The sequence below is a fragment of the Mesoplodon densirostris genome, chromosome 11, assembly GCF_025265405.1.
Source record: "Mesoplodon densirostris isolate mMesDen1 chromosome 11, mMesDen1 primary haplotype, whole genome shotgun sequence".
Taxonomy (NCBI): Eukaryota; Metazoa; Chordata; class Mammalia; order Artiodactyla; family Ziphiidae; genus Mesoplodon; species Mesoplodon densirostris.
Window position 1 is genome coordinate 24,171,142 of NC_082671.1, and position 23,244 is coordinate 24,194,385.

The following is a 23,244-nucleotide window of genomic DNA, read 5'->3' on the forward strand; positions in this document are numbered from 1 at the left end:
CCTAAGTCTCTCCTGAAGCTATTTAGTGATGTAGAAGCTTTGAATATTTTGAGTGAATGGGGAAATTAAAATAGGAGTTCATATATATATATATATATATATATATATATATATATATATATATATATTTTTTTTTTTTTTTTTTTCTTTTTGCGGTATGTGGGCCTCTCACTGCTGTGGCCTCTCCCGTTGCGGAGCACAGGCTCCGGATGCGCAGGCCCAGCGGCCATGGCTCATGGGCCCAGCCGCTCCGCGGCATATGGGATCCTCCCAGACCGGGGCACGAACCCGCATCCCCTGCATCGGCAGGCGGACTCTCAACCACTTGCGCCACCAGGGAGGCCCGGAGTTTATATTTTTAATTAAAGTCACTTAATGAAATTTATATTTTACAGCCTCACTTAAACTCAGGTCTGTTTTCAAGTTTAATTGTGTGTGTGAATGTTGGTCTGTTTCTCTCTCTTTCTCTCTCTGTCTCTCCTCTTAGAAGCTTACTTTTAGGAAAGTGAAAGGCAATAGTGCAGAGGTGACCAAACTTTTTTTTTTTTTTTTTTTTTTTTTTTTTTTTGTGGTACGCGGGCCTCTCACTGTTGTGGCCTCTCCCGTTGCGGAGCACAGGCTCCGGATGCGCAGGCTCAGCGGCCATGGCTCACGGGCCCAGCCGCTCCGCGGCATATGGGATCCCTCCGGACCGGGGCACGAACCCGTATCCCCTGCATCGGCAGGCGGACTCCCAATCACTGCGCCACCAGGGAGGCCCGACCAAACTTTTTATAACTGGGCTGCTGAGGGATTTGTGCGTTCAGGCTGCTTCCCAAAGCTCCTCCCCGTTCCTTTACCAGCAAGTCACACCACCTCTCCCAACTCACCATTTTCCTGCCTTGCCCATTCATTGGTTGTTCTCTGTCACACCAAACCTTCACCTTTTAGCACAAAATGGGCAATTTTGGTTGTACTGGTGCTTTGAATCAGGCATTATTATCTCCTTTAAAACAGGCGAAGAAGGAGTAAAGGGGACTGGGGATCTTCTTTAAAGCTAGAGCAATCATTTTGTCTCTATGATTTTGGAGAAGTAATTCCCTTACCTTAAGTAAGACTTGAAGTTAATTTAGCTGAGATTTGTGCTGCCTTGCTTTTTGATTTCGGTATGGGCCTTTTGAGTCACCAGTAGAAAAGCTATCTGAGAAGAGAGTGACAGTTTGAGCCCTTGTAAATATGCACAGGTATAAGCCACTAAAAAAAATGTTTCCCTAAAAAGAAGTGTAAGATATGACTGAAAAACTTTGCAGGATTCTCATTAGTCTTCTTATTTGCCTTTAGTTTTATTCTGTGACCTCAGACTCTTTTTACTATTCTTCACAATCCTCCACTAAACCAAAACTAAGAATTTGGTTCATAGAGAAAAAATTCAAGTACAGTGGTACCTGGAAAACCACCTCTGTGGGCTGAAAAGTGCAAGTTGATTCTCTTTTACTGTTCCTACCTGCACCCTCACACACTCTTAAATATTTTTTTCTTATAAAAATGGTTGTTTTCCCATTATGGAAAAATTAAAAAATTCAAAAAAAGATAAAGGACAAAATTTAAATCATCCATAATTTCACATATTTCACCCTAATTTACCCTCCTTTCCCCCCATATAGTTGAGTTCACATTTTACCTGAAGATAGAACATTGTATCCTGTTTACTTAACATTATTTTTCATGTTGTTAAATTTTGGGGGGAAAGTTTTCTTCAGTATTATTTCTATATTTCATGCTATCACCATTCCATCAGTCATTTCACTTACTTTTAAACATTTGTTTTATTTGCTGTTTTAAATAATGCTTTGATTAAAAAAAAAGCTTCGAATCTTTGCTGCAATTTTGATTCTTTTCTTAGCATAGATTCCTGAAGGTGAAATTATTTATGTCAAAAGATAAAGAAACAACTTTAAGGTTCTTGGTATAAATTGCCACATTCCCTGCCAGAAAGGATTAATCCCTACCAGTTAACATAAGCAGAGGGAATGTTATCATCAAGATGGTGACATAAGTCATTGCCAACTTCAGTCCCCCTCACAAGAGGACCAGTTATTGATTATCTATGGACCAGACACCATTGTAAAAATCCCAGAACCCAGGGGTGAGGTTGACTCACCCCTCGGGACTGCAGAGACTGAGAACAACCACATTAAAAGGGGGAAAGGAGCAGCCACCCTCTGAACGCATTGCTGCTCCCCCGGGCCAGCACAGTGCCACACCAAGAGGGTCCCCCTGAGACTGTGGTTTTTCCAGTGAGAAAAAGAGCCCAAGCTGGACATCCGGCTCCCCCAGTGATGCGGGACACTTCCTGGGAAGCCCACTTGGGTTTCACCTCACAGGAATCACTGGGGAAATCTGTAGGACTCAACCACTGGGAGACACTAGAGACAGAGAAGGTAGGTGGGGTTCACAGCAACCAGTGCTCAGATCTTGGTGGACCACATTCCTGCTTACAGTGGTGCCTGAGCAGAGATCCCAGTCAGTGGCTCTGTCCATCTGCAGAGGCAGGTTGGTGACCCTGTCTGGCCAGGGAGCTCAGTTAGCAACTCGGCCTGATTTAGGTCTCCAGCCAATGAGCAAACTGGGCGTGGAGCCTATTCCACAGTCCTACCCAGTCAGAGAAGCACGTTCACAGTCCTGCCTAACTGCTGAGCATAGCCTCTAGTCCTGTCTGACCAGGAAACCATGGTGACAGCTGTGGAGCCACCCTACTGCTCTGGTCTGCAGCAGAGCCCAGCCTAGGGCCCTGCCTAGCTGTTGAACACAACCTGTGGCATTGCCTAGGCAGGGAGTCCAGCTACTGACCCTGCCCAGTTGCAGAGCATAGCCTGCAGCCCCACCTGTTAAGGGAGCCCGGATAGTGACCCTGACCATCTGAAAAGCACAGTCTGTAGCTCATCCAGCTGCAGGATACAGCCTCTCCCAACCAGTGAACCTGGCCGGTGACCTTGTCCAACAGTAGGGCACAGCCAATAACCTGCCCAATTGCGAAGCCCAGCCTGGGCCCCCCAACCCTTAACATGGAGTCCAGCCAGGAGCACCATCTGGTTAGGAGGCACAACCTGAGACCCCACCCAACCAGGAGCAACCACAGAGCCCAGGCCACAGCCCTTCCCATTCATGGAGTCCAACCTGCAGCACCGTGTTGCCAGGGAACACAGCCTGCCACCTCACCCCGCCAGAGGTGGTTGTGGAATCCAGCTGGGGGCCCCATCTGACCACGGGTACAGCCAGCAGTCCCACCGTGTGAGGGGGCCCTCCCAGCAGCTCTGCTTGGATGTAGAGTCCAGTCAGCAGTCTCACCCAACCACAGAGCCCAGCCAGCAGCACCGCCACATACCGCAGAATATGGGCAGTGGCCTCAGCTAGCATCTGTGTTAGCCTGCATACAAGGGAGCCCTCAGAGGATTGTAAGTCGATTTCTTAATAGAAACTTTGCAGTTCAGGAGAGAGTAGGAGGATGATTTTCAAAATATTGAAAGAAAAAAAGCTGTCAACCAAGAATACTATACCCAGTAAAGCTGTTTTTCACAAATGAAGGAAAGAAAAAGATTTCCTGAACAAACAAAAGGTGAGGGATTTCATCACCCCTAGACCTAACTTACAAGAAATACTAAAGGGTGTTTTTCAAGCAGAAATTGAAAGATGTTAATTAAATGTTAAATAAAAACATCTGAATGTGTAAAACTTACTGGTAATGGTAAATATATGGTCAAAATCTGGTTCTTTGAAATTGTGACCATAGTTTAAAAGTTTAAAACTTAGTTTAAAAGTTAAAAAACAGACGTATTAAATATAGCCATAGGGCTTCCCTGGTGGCGCAGTGGTTGAGAGTCCGCCTGCCGAGGCAGGGGACACGGGTTCGTGCCCCGGTCCGGGAAGATCCCACATGCCGCGGAGTGGCTGGGCCCGTGAGCCATGGCCGCTGGGCCTGCGTGTCCGGAGCCTGTGCTCCGCAACGGGAGAGGCCACAACAGTGAGAGGCCCGCGTACAGCAAAAAAAAAAAAAAAAAAAAAAAATATATAGCCATAACTACAATAGTTTGTTCTTGGATACACACTATTGAAAAGATGTAAATTGTAACAGCAATAACCTAAAATGTGAGGGGCAGAGGATTAAATGTATAAAGTTTCTATATGCCATTGAAGTTAAGTTGTTATCAGCTTAAAATAAGATGTTTTATGTAAGCCTTATGGTAACCACAAAGGAAAAACTTTCTGTGGTAGGTTCACGAAAGACTAAAGGAGTCAAAGCATACTGCCACGAAAAGTCATCATTCACAAAACAAGGTAGCAAGAGAGGAAACAAAGAACAAAGGATCTACAAAACGGTCAGAAAACAAAAAGGCAATAGTAAGTCTTAACCTATCAATAATTACTTTAAGCATAACTGGATTAAATTCTTAATTAGAAGGCATAGAAAGGCTGAATGGATAAAAAAAGAAGATCCAATAATGTGCTGCCTACAAGGCACTCACTTTAAGAACACACATAGACTGAGAGTGAAGGGATGGGAAAAGTTATTTCAAGCAAATGGTAATGAAAAGAAAGCAGGGGGAGCTATAGTTATATCAGACAAAATAGACTTTAAGCTTAAAATAGTCAAGAGAGACAAGAAGGTCATTATATAATGATAAAGGGGTCAATTCATCAAGAAGATAGAACAACTGTAAATAATTGTGCATCCAACATCAGAGCACCAAAATATATAAAGCAAATACTAACAATGAAAAGGGGAAATAGACAGCCATACAATAATAATTGAGGACTTGAATACCCCTCTCAATAATGGATAGATCATTCAGACAGAGAATCAATAAGGAAACAGCAGATTTGAATTAGACCAAATAGATCTAACAGGCAAAATTGGAACATTCCATCCCATTGCGGCAGAATGCATATATTTTTCTTAAGTGAACATGGAACATTTTCTAGGAGATATCATGTGTTAGGCTACAAGACAAGTCTCAACAAATTCAAGAAGATAAAGATTACATCAAGTATCTTTTCTGACCACAACAGTATGAAACTAGAAATAATAACAGGAGGAAAGCTGGAAAATTTACAAATACATGAAATTAAATAACACAGCCATGAACAACTAATGAATCAAAGAAGAAATCAAAAGAGAAATTTTAAAAATGTGAAACAATTGAAAATGAAAACACAGCAAACCAAAACTTGTAGGATGTAGCAAAAGCTTCTAAGAGGGAAGTTTATAGTGATAAATGTAAAGCATACATTAAGAAAAAGGAAAGCTCTCAAATAAGCAACGTAACTTTACACCTCAAGGAACTAGAAAAAGAACAAGCTAAGCCCAAAGTTAGTAGAAGGAAGCAAATAATAAAGATCAAAGCAGAAATGAGTGAAATAGAGAATAGGAAAACAATAGAAAAGATGAATAAAACTAAGAGTTGATTCTTTGAAAAAACAAAATTGAGAAACCTTTAGCTAGACTAACCGAGAAAAAAAGAGGACCCAAATAAATAAAATTATAAATGAAAGAGGAGATATTACCCTGATACCACAGAAATACAAAGGATCATAAGAGACTACTATGAACAATTACATGCCAACAAATTAGGCAACCTAGAAGAAATCAGTTCCTAGAAACATACAACCTACCAAGAATGAACCCTGAAGAAACAGAAAATCTGAACAAACCAGTAATGAGCAAGGAGATTGAATCAGTAATCAAAAATCTCCCAAATTAATATCCAAAATGCACAAGGGACTCATACAACTCAGTAGCAAATTTAACAATCCAATAAAAAAAATGGGCAAAAGATCTGAAAAAACATTTTTCCAAAGAAGATATTCAGATGGCCAACAGTTACATGAAAAGGTGCTCAACATCACAAATCATCAGAGAAATGCAAATCAAAATGAGATATCACTCTATACTGGTTATAAAGGGTATTATCAAAAAGACAAGAGATAAGTGTTATTGAGGATGTGGACAAATGGGAACTCTTGTACACTACTGGTGGGAATATAAATTGGTACAGCCACTATGGAAAACAGTATGGAGGTTCCTCAAAAAATTAAAAATACAACTACCATATTGTCTGGCAATTCTACTTCTGGTATCTATCCAAAGGAAATAAAGTTACTTTCAGAGACACTGCTGCACCCTCATGTTACAATAGCCAAGACATGGAAACAATCTAACTGCCCATTAATGGATGAATGGATAAAGAAAATGGTACACACACACACACACACGCGCACACACACCCCTCACTGGAATATTATTCAACCATGAAAATGGAAATCTAGCCATTTGTGACAACACGCATGGACCTTGGGGGCATTTTGCTAAGTGAAATAAGTCAAACAGAGAAAGACAAATACTGTATGATCTCACTTAGATGTGGAATATAAAAAAATGAAACTCATAGAAACAGAGAGCAGCTTGGTGGTTGCAGTGTGCCAGAGGTGAGGATGGGTTGGAGAGGGGGAGTAGGTGAAGGTGGTCAAAGTGTACAAACTTCCAGTTTTGTTTTGTTTTTTCTTCATGGAAAGGCATTTTATTTTAATTATAGCAGTGTGTACATGTCAATCCCAAACTCCCAATCTATCCCTCCCCCTCCCCCTTCCCCCCCCCGTAACCATAAGTACTTCTCTAAGTCTGTGAGTCTGTTTCTGTTTTGTAAGTTCATTTATATCATTTTTTTTAAGATTCCACATTAAGATTCTGCATATAAGCGATATCATATGATGTTTGTCTTTCTCTGTCTGACTTCACTTACAAACTTCCAGTTTTAAGATGAATAAGTTCTGGAGATATAATGTACAACATGGTGGCTATAGTTAACAATATTATACTGTTACTTGAAAGTTGAAAGTATTTGTAAGTATTGTATATTTGAAAGTTGCTAGGAGAGTGGATTTTAAAAGTTCTCACTAGACACAAAAAATTGTAACTATATGAGGTGATGGATGTGTTAACCTTATTATGATAATTGCTTCTGAATATATACACATATGAAATCATTACATTGTACATCTCAAAGTTACACAATCTTATATATAAATTATATCTCAATAAAGCTAGAAAAACATATACTTGAACACAGATGATGTGTAGAAAGATGTCTGATGATAGACTGGACCCCACCAAGAAGGTTTTCCCCAAAATTGTGGCTACTTTCAGGTAGGGAATATATTGCATTATTTTAAAGTTTCCATGTCTGTGATTTATTGGTAAAATTGAATATTTTTCACATGTTTGTTAGCTACTTTTACTTATATATATTTGTCAATCAGTATTAGCCACTTACTAGTAAGGTTTTTATTGTCTCTTTACAACTTTAATGTTATAAAAGCTGTTACAAACTTTATGTTTTAAGAAATATAATTTGTTATTTTAACATGGGTATAAGGTATTTTTAACATAAGCGTTTAATATATACTGTTACTTTGCAATTTCGCTTAAAATACTATCCTTTAATCTTGTTTGACATACATATATGTATATTCCAAATTTTTCTGTAATGATTCCTAGCAGTATTTTCATTGTGATGATTTCCTTTTAAGACAGTTCTTTTCCTTTAAAAGATCAGTTATTCATCTTATTTTCTTGAAGTTTAATTTTTCCTTTTACTTTTATTTGCCATTCTTTTCCATCCTTTTCTTTCCCTTCCCTTTCTTTTTCCTTCCTTTCTGTTTTTTCCTTTAGTTTTTATGTTCACCCTTTTGAACCACTTGAAATTTATTTTGATCTTTGGAGTGAAATGAACATCTGACTTGCTTTTTTTCCCAAATAGATAACAAGTTGTCCCACATTAATTGAATAATTCTTCCCTTCCTTCCACGATCTATGATGAGATTTCTTCATTAAAAGGCCACCAGTTTTTTGTTTGTTTGTTTGTTTTGTTTTGTTTTGGATCAAGGTTATTCCAGGGATTTTATGAATGTTGTTCTCCGTCTCCTCCTCATTGCTACTTCTGTGAACAGGATTATTTTTCCATTTCTAAATGTCTATCTTTAAAACTAACCTTTTAAAACATAAATTTTAACCTTCAAATTGAACACTTTATTTAGAAAATCATTGTCTTACTTTCAGTGACCCATATTCTTTATAACAGAGGCGAAAAACAGAAAACTCATGTTGTTGGGTATTGGAAGTAGATGGGAGCATGACTATCTGACAAGGCGCAGGGAGGGGTAGTTCTCTTGGCGCATTCAATGTCTTTGTTCATCTTACTCCTCCACCTCCCAATTGAGAGCCACAGCTTAAGTCTGGGAGCCCAGAAGGCTCCAGATCACTCGTAACCCCTCACTCCCTCTCACGCTCTCTCGCTCTCCAAGAACTTCTCTAGGCTACTAACTTCATGTTTGTAAATTCTATAATTTCTACATATATGAATTCTATATGTAAATAAAATACTAATAAATAAGGATATATTTTTATAGTTATAATCTATTAATCCTTGTTTTCTTCCCATGTTATTTTTGTTGTTTTGCTTCTGCATAATTCTCCATTACAAATAGCTTTGAAGTCCTCACTCTGGTCCTCCCTTACTCTCCCCCTCCCCCCTTCCCCCCATGCCCCCCACTTCTTGCCATGCCCCCCACTTCTTGCCTTGCAAATTGTGATTTTTTTTCCTCTTTTAGTCTAAAGAAGGCAAGTATGTTCCTGTGTGTGTTTATGAGGGTACCAATTAATAGAACTTGATCTAAAATTCTTTTAGGGATGCCTCTATTATCTAAAAGTTTTATTTGTTTGTTTTGCCATTCTGGTACTAAATTATCAGCATCTAAGTTGTTCGGCATTTCAGCTGAGGTAGTTTAGTTTTTATTTATTTATTTAAAAAATTTTTTTAAATAAATTTATTTATTTATTTATTTATTTTGGGCTGTGTTGGGTCTTCGTTGCTGTGCACGGGCTTTCTCTAGTTGGGGCGAGTGGGGGCTACTCTTCGTTGCAGTGCGTGGGCTTCTCATTGCGGTGGCTTCTCTTGTTGCGGAGCACGGGCTCTAGGCACACAGGCTTCAGTAGCTGTGGCTCCTGGGCTCTAGAGCGCAGGCTCAGTAGTTGTGGTGCACGGGCTTTCTTGTTCCGCGGCATGTGGGATCTTCCTGGACCAGGGCTCGAACCCATGTCCCCTGCATTGGCAGGCAGATTTTCAGCCACTGCGCCACCAGGGAAGCCCCAGTTTATTTTTTTAAGTTCACTATGACTTGGTAGATTGAGCTGAGCATCTTCTGCAGGCAAGATCTAATGCATTACTAGACAGCTAGAGTGATAGAAAATTTAATTTTGTAAATATATTTAAGAATAGATGGCTTCTTTCTGAATATTTTTGAGGAAAATGGGGTACTACCTTACCTAAACATTAAGATCTGTAAACAGGCCAGTTTTTAGATAAAATTACTACTACTTTGTTTGGCAAATTTAATTCAGTTTCATTTAGCTTAATTGCTTACATTTACTTCATAAACACTTTCCCTTCTCAAGTTAAAAAAAAACAATGTGCAGAGGGATTTTTAGTAATTATTCCTATCAACATACTTAAATAGTCTGCTATTAGCAGTATTACTGTAGCTAAGCTTTTGGGAGCTCAACCTTTGAACTATATTTTGGTCAGCAGGGAAAAATGCCTCTTTGTAAAACAGGTTTGAAAATAAAAGTGATAATGTTGATTTCAGCACCACTCTGCCATCACCACCAGGCTTATGACACATAGAAAGCAAGGACAACCGTCTGTATAATCGCTCCTCTGGACTAGTGAACAGGACACACACCAAATGGCGAGAGTCACATTAACTAATGAAAAACAAAAACAAAAGCTCTTGGCACTAAACACAGTAAATAGATTATAAGTAGAGTGGATGTCTGTTGTCTCAGGAGAATTACTCCATCTTGTAAGAGGAGTGACTAGTTTTTCTCTGGAGCACCTTCTGCTGTCCTAGTCATAGCCCCAAATCACTACTAACTTCTAGTAAGACTTCCACCGAAAGCTTTTGTTGTTGTTTTTTGTTTTTTTGTACTTCAAGTCTTTCTATTTAGAAAACTGATAAGTACTTTTTGGTACATTTCTTTCTCCACTAAAAGCACTCTGAATTTTCAAATCAAGTAAGTTTTAAGACTAGAAGAGATAGAGAATATCCACTAGAGAATAAATTTACAAACTAACTTACTAGGATAGCAGCTCAAGGAAGGAAGAATGTGCAGGAGGATTGGGTAAGGAAGGGAAGAAAATTCATCATTTTTGTGCATTTAATATGAGCCAGATGTGTTTAAAATATTTTCTCATTTATATATTGATTTATCAAACACATGACATTTCTCTGTGCTAGGCACCGTTCTAAGTCCTTTATAAATATTAACTTCCATAATTCTTGTAAGTCTTGCATTAACATAATAAGCATGTACACAAGTTGGCCATCATTCTCTTTATTTTAGTCAACAGGAAACTGAAGCACAGAACCTTTAAGTAGTTTGCCTAAACTCACACAGCCAGTGAGTGTCTGAGCCAAAATTCAGACCTAGCAATCTGGGCCTTCATCACTGGGCTCTGCCATCATTGGGGCATCACATCAACTCTCTAAGGCTGGCGTGGTTTATGTCCATTTTAGAGACATGGATCCTGTGTCTGGTGAGATAACTCAGGATCAGCCTTGAACTTATTTTCTTTCCCCACCGTTAGCTCTTCTTATACTTCCTATTCTTACTAATGATATCAACATTTACCCAGTCATCCAGATCTGAAATTGAATGATAGATTTCAGTGTTTTCAGTTGAGTATCTGAGCCCTTCTTTTTTTTTATTTATTTATTTTTTTCTTTTTGCTGTATGCGGGCCTCTCACTGTTGTGGCCTCTCCCGTTGCGGAGCACAGGCTCCGGATGCGCAGGCCCAGCGGCCATGGCTCACGGGCCCAGCCGCTCCGCGGCATATGGGATCCTCCCAGACCGGGGCACGAACCCGTATCCCCTGCATCGGCAGGCGGACTCTTAACCACTGCGCCACCAGGGAGGCCCCTGAGCCCTTCTTTTAATCTCTTCTGCTACTATGTGAAATTGGGCCCTTATTCTGCACTAAACCAGGATTGGAATCTCAGATGCTTACGGAAGCAGGCAGGTAACGCAAGGAGCGAAGGAGGCTGGGCCTGAGGGACGGAGGTTGGTGGACTCTGGCAGGAGGCGGGCTTGCAAGGGGCCTGCTGCTTCTGTCCTTGCTGCCTATGTGCAGGCAGGAATATGGGTTCAAATTTGACAGACTTGATTTTTGGAGAGGAACCGGAAATCTGGATTTTTACGTGAAATCTTCTAATTTCTGAATCATAGTGCAAGTCACACGAAATATGGCTGCAGACCACCAGTTTGTAACCCCTGAGTGTTTATTCCTGAGTCCCCTCACCTGACTTACACTCCTCCAGTCTAGTCTCCTCCCAGCCTTCTTGACATCTTCCCTGTGCTAGCGTAATCTATCCGAAGTGCCAATCAGATAGAATTTTAGGGGTGGTTAGGCGGATTAAAAGTATTAAAACATGTAACATTTTTAGAAAAGTTCTTGTACTGGGGTACGCACTCAATGAATGTTCTTTATTGGCTGTTAGTTCTTCACTTAATTAAAAGCCTTAAATGACTCCCATTTATACTCAGGATAATTTTTTAACATGGCATAAAAGGTATTTTATCATGATTCCTAACTGACTTTCCACCTTCATCTTTGGCTGTTTCACCAAACGTGTACTCAAGCCCTTCTCTACACTCAAGTGTGTCCGTTGATTTCATGCCCTTTCACCTCTTCCTCTTCTGCCCTGGCCGTCTGACTTGTGAACTCTTATCCTTCCCAACCCACCAACAAGATTCAATTCAGGCATCTCCTCCTCTCTTAAACCTCTGAGTACACTTTTCCTTGAGTTTCCCTTGTGTCCCCGTAGGATTGTGAACTCCCTAAGGGCAGGGACTGTATTTTATCAGTCTTAGTACTTTGTGCAGTGCTGGAAGGTAGTGTATATCTGCAATAAATGTTGGTTGGAAATAATACAACTAGTACAAGTTAGTGCTGGGACTTGAACTCTCTCTCACCTGACTGTGAATTTCTTGCGCTTCAGATTGTACCTCATAGAGGAAAGAAGCTGTGGCTGCTCTGTTACCATTAGGGACCCAGCGGACACAGTGTCCAACCTGAGGACCTGTTGCAGCCTAGTTGCCACTATGGTGGCAACTAATGATGAATCTAGGAAAATTTTTATACTCTAAGGCATTAATGATACTCTGAAATACAGTATGAGGAAACTAAGGTGAAATCATCGGTTAAATAGTGTTTTACCAGTCAGGTAAAGCAGCTCTGTTTTCCTATTTTAGAAGTGTGATGGCAAATGCTCAGAGACACTACATGTATTTATAGATGGCCTGAGTGCCAGATTTGTTATCTCCTTTCCCCAGGCTTGATAAACACGAAAGAATGCTGGACTCAACGATTGGTAGAGTCTCCATTAATGAATAGGGGAGTCTGGAGAAAACACATGAACAGGAAATCCAGGGGCACCTAGTGTTGTTTTTATCAGTCCAGGAATTCTAGACTTGCAAATTGTATCCTGTTCTTTTTCTGGCTAAAGAAAGGGCTTTAGTAAAAGACAAAGAACAGTGTGAAATCCATTAGAGGAATAAATCTGCAGTATAATAAGTGCCAGTCATCCAGATCATTCTTTTTAATAATTTGGTCACTTCTGTTCTTAGTTATGTTCAATTTGAATTTTATAAAGCCTATTTGTGTCTGGTTAGAGAGTAATAGTTTTTTCTTGTTTTTTTAAGCTAATCTCTAAAAGATGTTATTCAGTCAAGACTAAGGGTGGGATTTTTGGCTTTTTCTGTAGTTGTATCTCTCAAGTAGGATTTGTCTCTATGAAGGTTAACATAACAGTAAGTGATTCTGTAGTTTTTAATCCAAAGGAAATTATTAGATATGGGACATATATAATTTAATATCCATTAAATTTGAGTTCAGTTACTCACCGTCATTTACAGAATGCCGACTGTGTGCTCAGCACTTTGCCAGGTGCTGTAATACTTCGGTTACAAAGATGAATAGACATGGGTTTTGCTCTGATTTGGTTTTTAAACAAGGCTTGCACACTTGCATGTATGTATAACTAGAATGGAAAGACCATAGCGATGATGGTTAAATTATATAGTGTTTGGAAGTTGTTTTTCATTACTCGATATCCACTTCTGAATCTTGGAGTTATAAACTCATTACGTCTTTATATGGGAGAAACCTGATCTTCTCTTTACCCCTCTTTTATAAAGACCTCAGGTTCAAAAATCTTTATCTAAAACAATTTCATATTTATTTCTGTACTGTTAATGCAAACAATTTCTGTAGTTTGGAATTGTTTTCAATTTCCTAACTTTTTTTTGATGTTTCACAAAAATTTCCCCCAAAGTTTTTCTCAGTAGTATTTCTGCCCACTGCTAGCCACCGCACCGCCTCCCCCCCCCCCCCCCCCCCCAGTTTTGCATCATCTGGGAAAGCCCAGTCAGTAGCAGGGCTTAATATTGGCCATCTCCTCTAGCCACTTTTAAGTGGGCAGAGGTGTCCTGGGCAGGATAGCAGTCGATTTTTTTTTTTTTTTTTTAAGATTCCACCTTATCCTTATGCCATTAAACAGTTAAATTGCATAACAGTTCTCTGTTTTGATGCCATGCTTATTACCAAGCAGTGTTCTTCAGTCTGTACATCCAGCTTGTCTACAAGGACGGAGCACATTTGCCCAGAGATACAAGTATCTGTTTCGTGTTCCTCAGTTTCTTATTGTGTGAATCAGCAGATTGCCATTATGTCCTGTGTATCAGTCTCTTGTGAACTTTGTGAGGATAAAGGAGCTTCTAGAATTCCCTTGTCCTGGGACGCTGGCAGCTGAAGGCCAGACCTTGCTTCTTGCCAGACAGAGCAGAGCAGCGTGTCAGCTGCCTTCCAAGGCCACACCCTGAGTTCATCATACATCTTTCTTTCCAACTTCTACAAATATTACTGATGTGTTATTTCTTTGTGCTTTTTTCCAAGGGGCATGGTTTTGTTTGTTATTCTTTTCACCATTCACTTTTTGAAAGGAAACTATAGACAACTATAGTTGGGTCTTGACCTTTTTTCCTCCTGCAAATTGGCAAACCAATCTGAAAATTCTCTATCAGCTATAGATACTCTGGACAAATCAGAAAGCACTCTCAAATTTCTAGGTATTAATTACTCTTTGTTGGAGTTTCTAAGTCCCCCTCCCCCAGATATTGAAAAAGAGTAGCAGGCACTTTTTTACTAGTGTTTAAAGATAACTGTCTATAAATTTAAATTTTATATGCCTAAAGAGGCTCCCTAGAATACTATCGCAAATGTATACCTAACCTTCTTTTGAGGATTCAGGATACGTATTAACATATTAACGATGCCGGGAAGTCTCGCAGTAAGAAACTTTGTATAATCTGGATTTCCTAAATGTATTTGAATTCCTCCACTTCTAGTCCATCCTCCCAGCTCCCCACTCCTCACCAAATCCGCAAATCCCAATTAGCAAACATGATTTGGGATGTTTGCTATATACAGTCCCATTCCCTCTTTTCCTTTCTTTGACTTTTCTGCATCTGATCCTGAAACATAAACCACGAACCCAGTTGAGATTTCTGAAGATGGTATGGCAGCGGTGCCTTAGGTAGCATTCCAAGCTTAGTGCTTGAAAATCACTCGGCCAGAATAATTCTTGAGCTTATTTTCATTACTGTTTAAAGAATAATGCTCACTATTATTAAAGCACATTAAAAACTTAAACTAGATGCCTGAAATAATGTCTTACATTTGTATAATTTCTATGTTATATTATCTCAGATGGCCTTAGAGTAGGCCTGTGAACAAGGCAGAGCAAGCACCGTAATTCCTGTCTGGCCCGGAAAGTGACGTGAGTTCAGAGCGTTCTGGTGATTTGAATAAGACCATGTGATCAGTTAGCAGCAGGACCTGGATTAGATCTCTAAATATCTGACTCCAAGGTTCAGTAAGTTTCGTTTTCCACAGTTGCCCACCTTTATAGGCAGTTTTTGCTAATTTTTTCAACTCTCGTCCCACACCACCCCCTCCCCCCGCCATTTGATAGGTGGACTCCTTCACTCATTAATGCCTACTGTGTGTCCAATACGGTGCTGTCAAGGTGAACGCTCAAAAATGATGCAGAAAAAGTTCTTGCCCAGAGGTGTTCCTAGTTTAGGGGGATAGGCAGGTGAAGTGACCAGCACCAGTCCTGGGAGTATTTGTTACAAATGGTAGAGAGCACACTTGAAAGAATGCCATTTGGCCCCTTCTAGTCCATCGATGTCTCTTCTGGCAGGGAACCTTAGAGAAGTCACTGCAGTAAGGCTTCAGACAAACTGGGCTGTAAAGGATCAGCAGGATGCCTGCAAATAGAGTGTAGGATGTAACTGGTTCAGGAATAGGTCATGTGAGGGCTTGGAGGCATGAAAGGGCCAAGTATGTTGGGAGAAGAGTGAGTGGTGAGGAAGGACAGCAGGTAAGGCCAGAAAGGCAAATTGGAGATAGCACTTGGGTGGGGTTGGACTCTGCAGCTCACCAGCTGTGTGACTTGTCCAAGCTTCACTTCCCTTCTTTACCAGGCTGCTGTGAGGAAGAAACGCAGTCATGCCTCGGAGTGCCACTGCCTTAAATCCTCAGGCAAGAAAAGGGGGAAATTAATGAATAAAGTCTTATCAAGTTTCTGTTAGATACCAGCACTCCGCGTTTGTGAGTTGTCTTTGTTTATCTTGCTAAGCTAATTTGACTTGCTGTACATGCCATGAACAATTTAAACAAGTAGTGTCATCAGCTTCTTGTGATAAAAAGATTTATAGTGTCAGCAGAGGAACAAGTTTATGATGTTGAAATAATAGATACCATTTTAGACATAATGAGGCCCAAGCAGTAAATTGAGGTATAAACCCACTAAGACAACAGTGGAACTGGGAGTTGGCCAGAGTTAAATGGTTTACTTTCAACCTGTATTTGACTTGTTTCACATGAAGAACAAGGAAGGTCTTTGGTTCATTCCATTATCCCTGGAGTATAGCCCAGTTGAGGTCGATATCCAGGACTCTGTGTCTTTATGTAGTTAAAGAGAGGTAGGTGTTGGGGAATAGTTGGCAGATTTGGAAGAATACTTTTCAGCTAAGAAGGCAACGTTGGATGGTCACCCTGGCAATCTGGATCTCCTCTAGGATAGTCTGTTATGATTCCCATCCAGATAAGCAAAAACTTCTTTAATGTATGGAACCATTCTAGGTTTTTTGTTTGTTTTTTGTGGGGTTTTTTTTTTTTTTTTTTTTTTTTTTTGGTCTAGATGTGGACTATGGTAGGCAAGTCTCTTAGGGTCAGTGCCCACCTATAGCAGCCACCAGAGTTCAGTCTTACATTCCTTATCTTGTCTAATTGTCCACATTATCTTCTTTTTTTCTTTTTTTGGCCACACCGCGTGGCATGTGGGATCTTAGTTCCCCGACCAGGGATCGAACCCGTGCCCCCTGCAGTGGAAGTGCGGAGTCTTAACCACTGGACTGCCAGGGAAGTCCCCACATTATCTTCTTTAAACCAGCACTTTGTTTGGCTGGCTCAGTGGTTTTTAAAAGTTGGCTTTAAGTAGACAAACATTGTTCAGGAAAAGCCATAAAACTTCCATGCTGTCACCTGGCTTGATTCATACATTTTTGTTTCCTGCCTGGTTCCTACAGGCATTTGAGTTTCATTTGAATGTCTTAACTGTTAGGGTAAAATGTTGTTGCCTAGTAGAAATTAAACCATTTCTAGAGTTTGTTAAAAGGGATAGAAAGTTTTCTTTCTATTGAGTAATTTGTGTCTCTGTGTTGTTCTAGTTTCTGTTACTATGGCAATGACGGCAGGGACCACAACCACCTTTCCTATGAGCAACCATACCCGGGAAAGAGTGACTGTGGCCAAGCTCACGCTGGAGAATTTTTACAGCAACCTAATTTTACAGCATGAAGAGAGAGAAACCAGGTATAGTAAAGGCTGGTCAAAATTTTCTGTGTAGTTAAATAAGCTGTTATACTGCAAGTGGGGTGTAAGCATGTTGTCCATGAATAATATAAATACTGTGGGTCCCTGTCTGCTGACAGTATACCTGGTTCCTTGTTTTATTTTCACAGAATAGTGTCCTGTCCTGGGCACCCATATACTTATATCACATGTCAATTGATGTTTTAAACAAAACGTTTCTAACCATGAAATTATGGTATATCTTTATACTTTCTTTTTTTTAATACTTTCTTTTAGAGGGCTACTTAATGACTGCCTTTAATCCAGAAACATTTGTAGTGTTGTGTGTATATCCGTGGAAATGGGAGAATTATAAAAAGAATGAATGACGTTCTTTTGCCTTCAGGAGACTTATAGTAAGGGAGATAATGCACATGACTATTACATGAAAGGGTGAAAAGTATGCCCTTTGAGAAGGGCAAAGAAGGGGGAGGTTGTTTTTGACTAAGGCAACTGGGAAGGCTTCATAAATGGTGGTGGCATTTAAACAGAGCTCCTAAGGAAGACTATTATTTATATATACATAAAAGGGAGAAGAAAGAGGTTAAAGAGCAGGAGGAAGGCTATCAGAGACACAAGAAAGCACCTTTACTGCCAGGTCAGGCACTGTCCAGTTTAACTCAAGCTGGGTTCTTACCGTTTCCTGAGAGCCTTGGATGCTTTGTAACGGAGCTATTTTCATGGTAGTAAACAGCCTTGAAAACTTTTGAACAGGAGATTTAAATGATCACAGGTGTTTCTCTGGAAGATTACTTTAGTTGTGATGTACAGAGTGGCTTGTGGGAGGAGGGATTAGAAACCGGAAAGGCTAGCGCTGTAGTCCAGGCCAGTGGAACGGAGGCTTGCTTTAGGATTATGACAACGACAGGGAAGAACTGAGTGAGAAAGACAGAAAAAACACGGCAACTACCCAGCTATGGGACGTGAGAGAAATTAGTCCACGCTGGCTCTGAAATTTCACACCTGGGCAACTGGAAAGGTGGTACAACTTAGTGAAACAGAACTCGAGGGGAAGAATCTGGTTTTGAACATAATTTTGGGCAGGTCCAACTACAGATTAGACGTGACTGGGGAGAGAATTAGAACTAGAAAATGAAACGTAAGTAACTATTCGGAAGTCAACTTAGAGTAAGGAAATATAAAAGAGAGCTAAGAAACGTGGAGAATAGTGAGGAGAGCAAACGTATCTTTGATCAAAGTTCCCAAAGGAAGAGAGGAAAGAGAACTAAGAGTTTGCCATCAGCAGAAATTCCAAAAGATTCAACTTAGGCAGAAGGAAAGTGATCGCATTCAGAAGATCTAAATGTAAATATGTGGCTAAATCTCAGCCAAAATTGACTGTGTAAGAAAAATCAACAATAATGATAATGTCATATGTATTTAAAAAATATATTTTCCTGCAGTAGACTGTCAGTCAAGAGGGAAGTAAGTGGAATTAAATTGTTCTTAGAGATCAATGTGTCTCTAAGGATAGGGATACAACACAGAAGGGGGTAAAGATTGGTTAATTTAAGGCTTTGACAAATTAAGTGTACATTTAATTTCTAGGGTAGCCACTAAAAGAGTAAAAATAGAGTTTGTAACTTTCAAACTAACAGAAGGAAAAAAAACGGATGGGGAAAAATAAGTTCAGAAGAAGCCAAGGGAAAAAGAAAAACGGAAATACCAAAAGGCAGGCACAAGTAGAAACCACACCATAAATTAGAAATAAATCCAAACATGTAAGAAATTATACTAATTGTAAATGTAATGGAAGTCTCTGGAAGTGAGCAGATCATCAAGGGAGACTGAATAAAGTAAAAGAGAACCAAGGAAGGAAAGACCTATATTTTTTTGACAGTACTCAAGTTATTCATCAGAATTTTAAAGGTTCATTGTCTTTTATTGCTGAAACCTTAAAATAATTCAGTTTTGCCCTCTGTTCCCAAACAAAGGAAAATAAGAATAAAAGTATCTACTGTTATTAAAAAAAAAAAAAAAGCATGATGGTGCCATGGAAGTCAAATTAAATAGTCAGCTGTTTTCTAGAAGCTTATACTTTAAGAAACATGTGATGAACTTTTAAGGCTTAATTAACTGGATAAATGCGTAAGACAAAAAAAGTACCAATCAGAACAAAGCATAAGATCATTTTAGAAGGAAAGCTGTTTTTTAGAAAGGTACAAGAGAAGTCCATGGATCTTCTCATTTAGGTATGGAAATGGATAAAAGTTATTGCATGTCTCCCTAGAAGGAGGGATCCTTTACTGAAATATTAGCTTTAGCAAGGATTGAGGAAAGGGAACAGTAGGAATTTGCCAGAAGAATAAAGTTGCTCGTATATTGATAGTCCTCCTGGGTTAATGGTCCTCTTACTCTTTGGATTCTTCCTGCAGAGAAGAAAACTCAAATCATTCAACAAGCAGCTCTGTGGCGCCCGGAGGTGCCTGATGGCAGGCACAGAATCCAGCATTAGGAACTTAGTCCATTGGAAGGGTTGGGCTTGGGTGAATAATGTGTAAAAAAGATAAAAATCAGTGTGATTAGCATCAGCCTAGGTGCTTATTACTAGAATTGAGAAAGTCAGTGGAGGATATACTTTTAGGTGCTGATTTATGAACAGGCTTCAGGTATTTTTGTTATGAATTTTCCATAAGAAATAAAAAGGATCTTAACAGTGGTTTAGGAAAGAGCTTATCTTTGGGCATATTGTCATAAACAACAAATGCCAAAAGATTTGTATGATGGTTTCAATCCTCAGCCCTTATACCCATTTGGATAAATCCTTGAAAGTTAGTCTTTATCTGGGACGCTCCAAAACTAATTAGGACGAGCTCTCCCAGGTTTATCTTTAGGAAAAAGAGCAATACCATAGAAATAAAATACTAATAGTCACTTGGAAATGAGTTGCAAAATGTGTACCACAGCTATCTCTCTGGTTACTAGTTATTTCATCTATCACCCCCCTCACCCATAGCTTAAGTAACTTTAAGAGTGCATTTTAAAATATTGAAGAACTGAACTTGGCTATACCTAGAAAAGCAAATGTTCTGGTAGTTAATGGGTTATTTTTTAATGTACGTATATGACTTTCCAATTTTCCAAGAATTAGAATAAAATATACTTAATTGCACTGAGCATCTTTCTGTGATTAATTAGGAAAATCAAGTTTAGTGTTTAAGTGAAGCACTTAGACAAGCTCCTTTAGCTAATAAGCATTAAAACCAAGGTTCGAGCACAGGGATATCCACCTTAAAAATTTTTACTTTTAGTCACTGTAGTTACCTTTTTATACATCTAGTATAAACTCTGATAAATGTTAATGATTTTGGATATTTGAACATTAGATAACAGAGTTTTCTGTATCAGAACATGAGTCACCTTTGCTAACGATTCATTTAGGCAGCTTTAGAAGTAAATTATTCATTTGGCTAGTATGAGGCAGCTAATTCTGGACTGTATTTATATTTTGAGAAAGAAATATTTATATGTGCATATATATTTATATATATCAGTCGCTATTCTTAGTGATTATTTTGATTCAACTTGAAAGATTTTTTTAGCATGGCAAACTGAGTGTAAACTTGAAAAAATAAATGTACATTTCTTAAATGGGAATACTTAGGTACATATTAAAATTTAAATAATTTTTTTTGAAAAGGCAGAAGAAATTAGAAGTGGCTATGGAAGAAGAAGGATTAGCAGATGAAGAGGTAACGTAAGCTGTAATTACTATGACTCTAGTTAACAATACTGTCATATAATTATATTGTCATATAATTGCAAGTTGCTAAATCTTAAATGCTCTCACTACAAAAAAAGGACCGGGGCACAAACCCATGTCCCCTGCATCGGCAGGAGGACTCTCAACCACTGCGCCACCAGGGAAGCCCCAAGGCTAACTCTTTAACATGGGTGTACAAGGCCCTTTATGATTTGGCCTCTGCTTCCCTCTCTCTAGTTAACAATACTGTCATATAATTGCAAGTTGCTAAATCTTAAATGCTCTCACTACAAAAAAAAAATAGTTATGTGAGGTAATGGATGTGTTAACTAACTTTATTGTGGTCATCATTTCACAATGTACAGTGTATACCTGTATCAGATTATCACATTGTAGGGACTTCCCTGGTGGTCCAGTGGTTAGGACACCACGCTTCCACTGCAGGGGGTCCGGTTCTATCCCTGGTCAGGGGAAACTAAGATCCCGCAAGCCCAAGCCGAGTGGCATGGCCAAAAAAGAAAAAAACAAAATCATCACATTGTATACCTTAAACTTACACAATGTTACATGACAATTATATCTCAATAAAAGGGGGAAAAACTACTGTATGAAAGCAACCCCAGTGACTTCTTCTTGTAATGATATCAGATGATTTTATAACTTAGATAATGTGGGTTTCCTATTTGAACGTGGGCTTCTTACTTTGTTGCTGTGATGGAAATCTTTGAAAGGGGGTAGCTTTTTTTTTTTTTAATTCCAAGAACATATATATATTCAGTGAATAGTATCGAGTGTGAGGAATAAGAAAAGAGGGCTTCAAGAATAATTGATCGGTTGCCAAATTTCCTTAAATTTTTCCTAAGTATTTCTTAAAACCACCTAGTTCACTAGTCTGGTGCCATGAACCCAGTGGTTTAAACTACCATGTATTTCACCTGAAGAATCACTGCCCCCAACTGGTCTCTCTTCCTCCATTCTCAGCCACATTCCCACTCCCAGTTTTTCTACACACTTCAACCAGCGTTATCTGTCAAAAACCAGATCTGACCATGTCACTCTTTTGCTTAATACCCTTCACTGGCTCCCAAGTACTCTTGGGATAAAGCTAACTTTTTTTTTGCCGTACGCGGGCCTCTCACTGTTGTGGCCTCTCCTGTTGCGGAGCACAGGCTCCGGACGCGCAGGCTCAGCGGCCATGGCTCACGGGCCCAGCCGCTCCGCGGCATGTGGGATCCTCCCGGACTGGGGCACGAACCCGTGTCCCCTGCATCGGCAGGCGAACTCTCAACCACTGCGCCACCAGGGAAGCCCCAAGGCTAACTCTTTAACATGGGTGTACAAGGCCCTTTATGATTTGGCCTCTGCTTCCCTCTCTCTAGCCTCATCTCTTGTCACTCTACCGCCAGGCTGACCAACAACGTCAAATTACTTTCATTTCCACGCTCTTGCCCGTGCACCTTTTCCCGCGCTTTTTTTTTTGCTGCTTGGAACTCTTCCTTCCTCCTGCCTGAGTCTCATTATTCTTCAAGACTCCTTCCATCCCACTTCAGGCATCATGTCCACTGGGACAGAACTCTGTTCCTGTCCCTGTGGCAGCCTTAAAATACCATCTGCCCAGAGTAGAAACTTCTTACATCTCCAGGGCTGTCAGAGGGCGAGAATAAATATTTGGTGAATAAATGAACAAATATTTGGTGAATAAATGAACAAATGGACAATGGATCTCTCCCTGAAGAGTTTACAGATGGGAAGGAAAGATTACGTGTGTGTGTAAAAATATGTACACATGATAGAATGTGGCAAACTTTGAAAATATGGAGATTTTTTTCCCCTAATTTAGGAGATCAGAAAATGTTTCATGGAAGAAGTAACAATTGATTTGAATCTTAAAGAAATAGGTAGAATTTACATGATCGTTAAGAGGTCTGTACAAAAAAATGAATATATGAAGACTATTGAACTTTAATAATGAACTGTATGAAAGCAGATGTCCAAGGGCCAAGCAGGTAAACATAAATGAGAAAAGCTGGCCACGCTTGTTTCATAGTGATGTCTTAGGTTATATTCTTTTGATCTAACAGACTTTGCATATTCAACTCTTATTTTTTTTTCATTTACACAAAGAAATAGATTCTTTTTTTGCCTTGTTCTAAAAGATTCCCTCCTCACAGTTTATCTTTTGATAAAGACATACCACTTTTCACTTTACTGAAAGAACAAGAGCACCAGCCCGATTATACCTGTCGCCTGGTGACTGGGGCCTTGATAGGGACTGACCGGTCCCAGAGCTGCTTGCTGCCCACCCAAGGGGGCTGTACCGTTGGCCCAGTGAGGCCAAGTTCCTATTTTTCAAGAGAAGCTGGAAATCTGGACTTTTATGAAAACACTCGCTTTTTAAAATATTGGCAAGTCATTAGAGTGATTTAAAAACAACTTGGGGGCCCAAATCAAATGCATCTGTGAGTTGAGTA

General features: G+C 39.7%; 1 protein-coding gene across 5 annotated transcripts in view; it reads left to right on the forward strand.

The window, feature by feature from the left end:
* Positions 1–23,244, forward strand: part of STK38L (serine/threonine kinase 38 like) — an 82,225-nt gene that overhangs the window by 37,694 nt on the left and 21,287 nt on the right. For 2 of the 5 annotated variants that reach the window (XM_060112991.1, XM_060112992.1), the window contains 2 exons: positions 16,887–17,031; positions 20,711–20,762. In XM_060112991.1, the coding sequence (XP_059968974.1) occupies positions 16,898–17,031; positions 20,711–20,762 (186 nt within the window). In that variant the 5' untranslated portion in view covers positions 16,887–16,897. The other 3 variants (XM_060112993.1, XM_060112994.1, XM_060112995.1) reach the window with 3 other exon arrangements.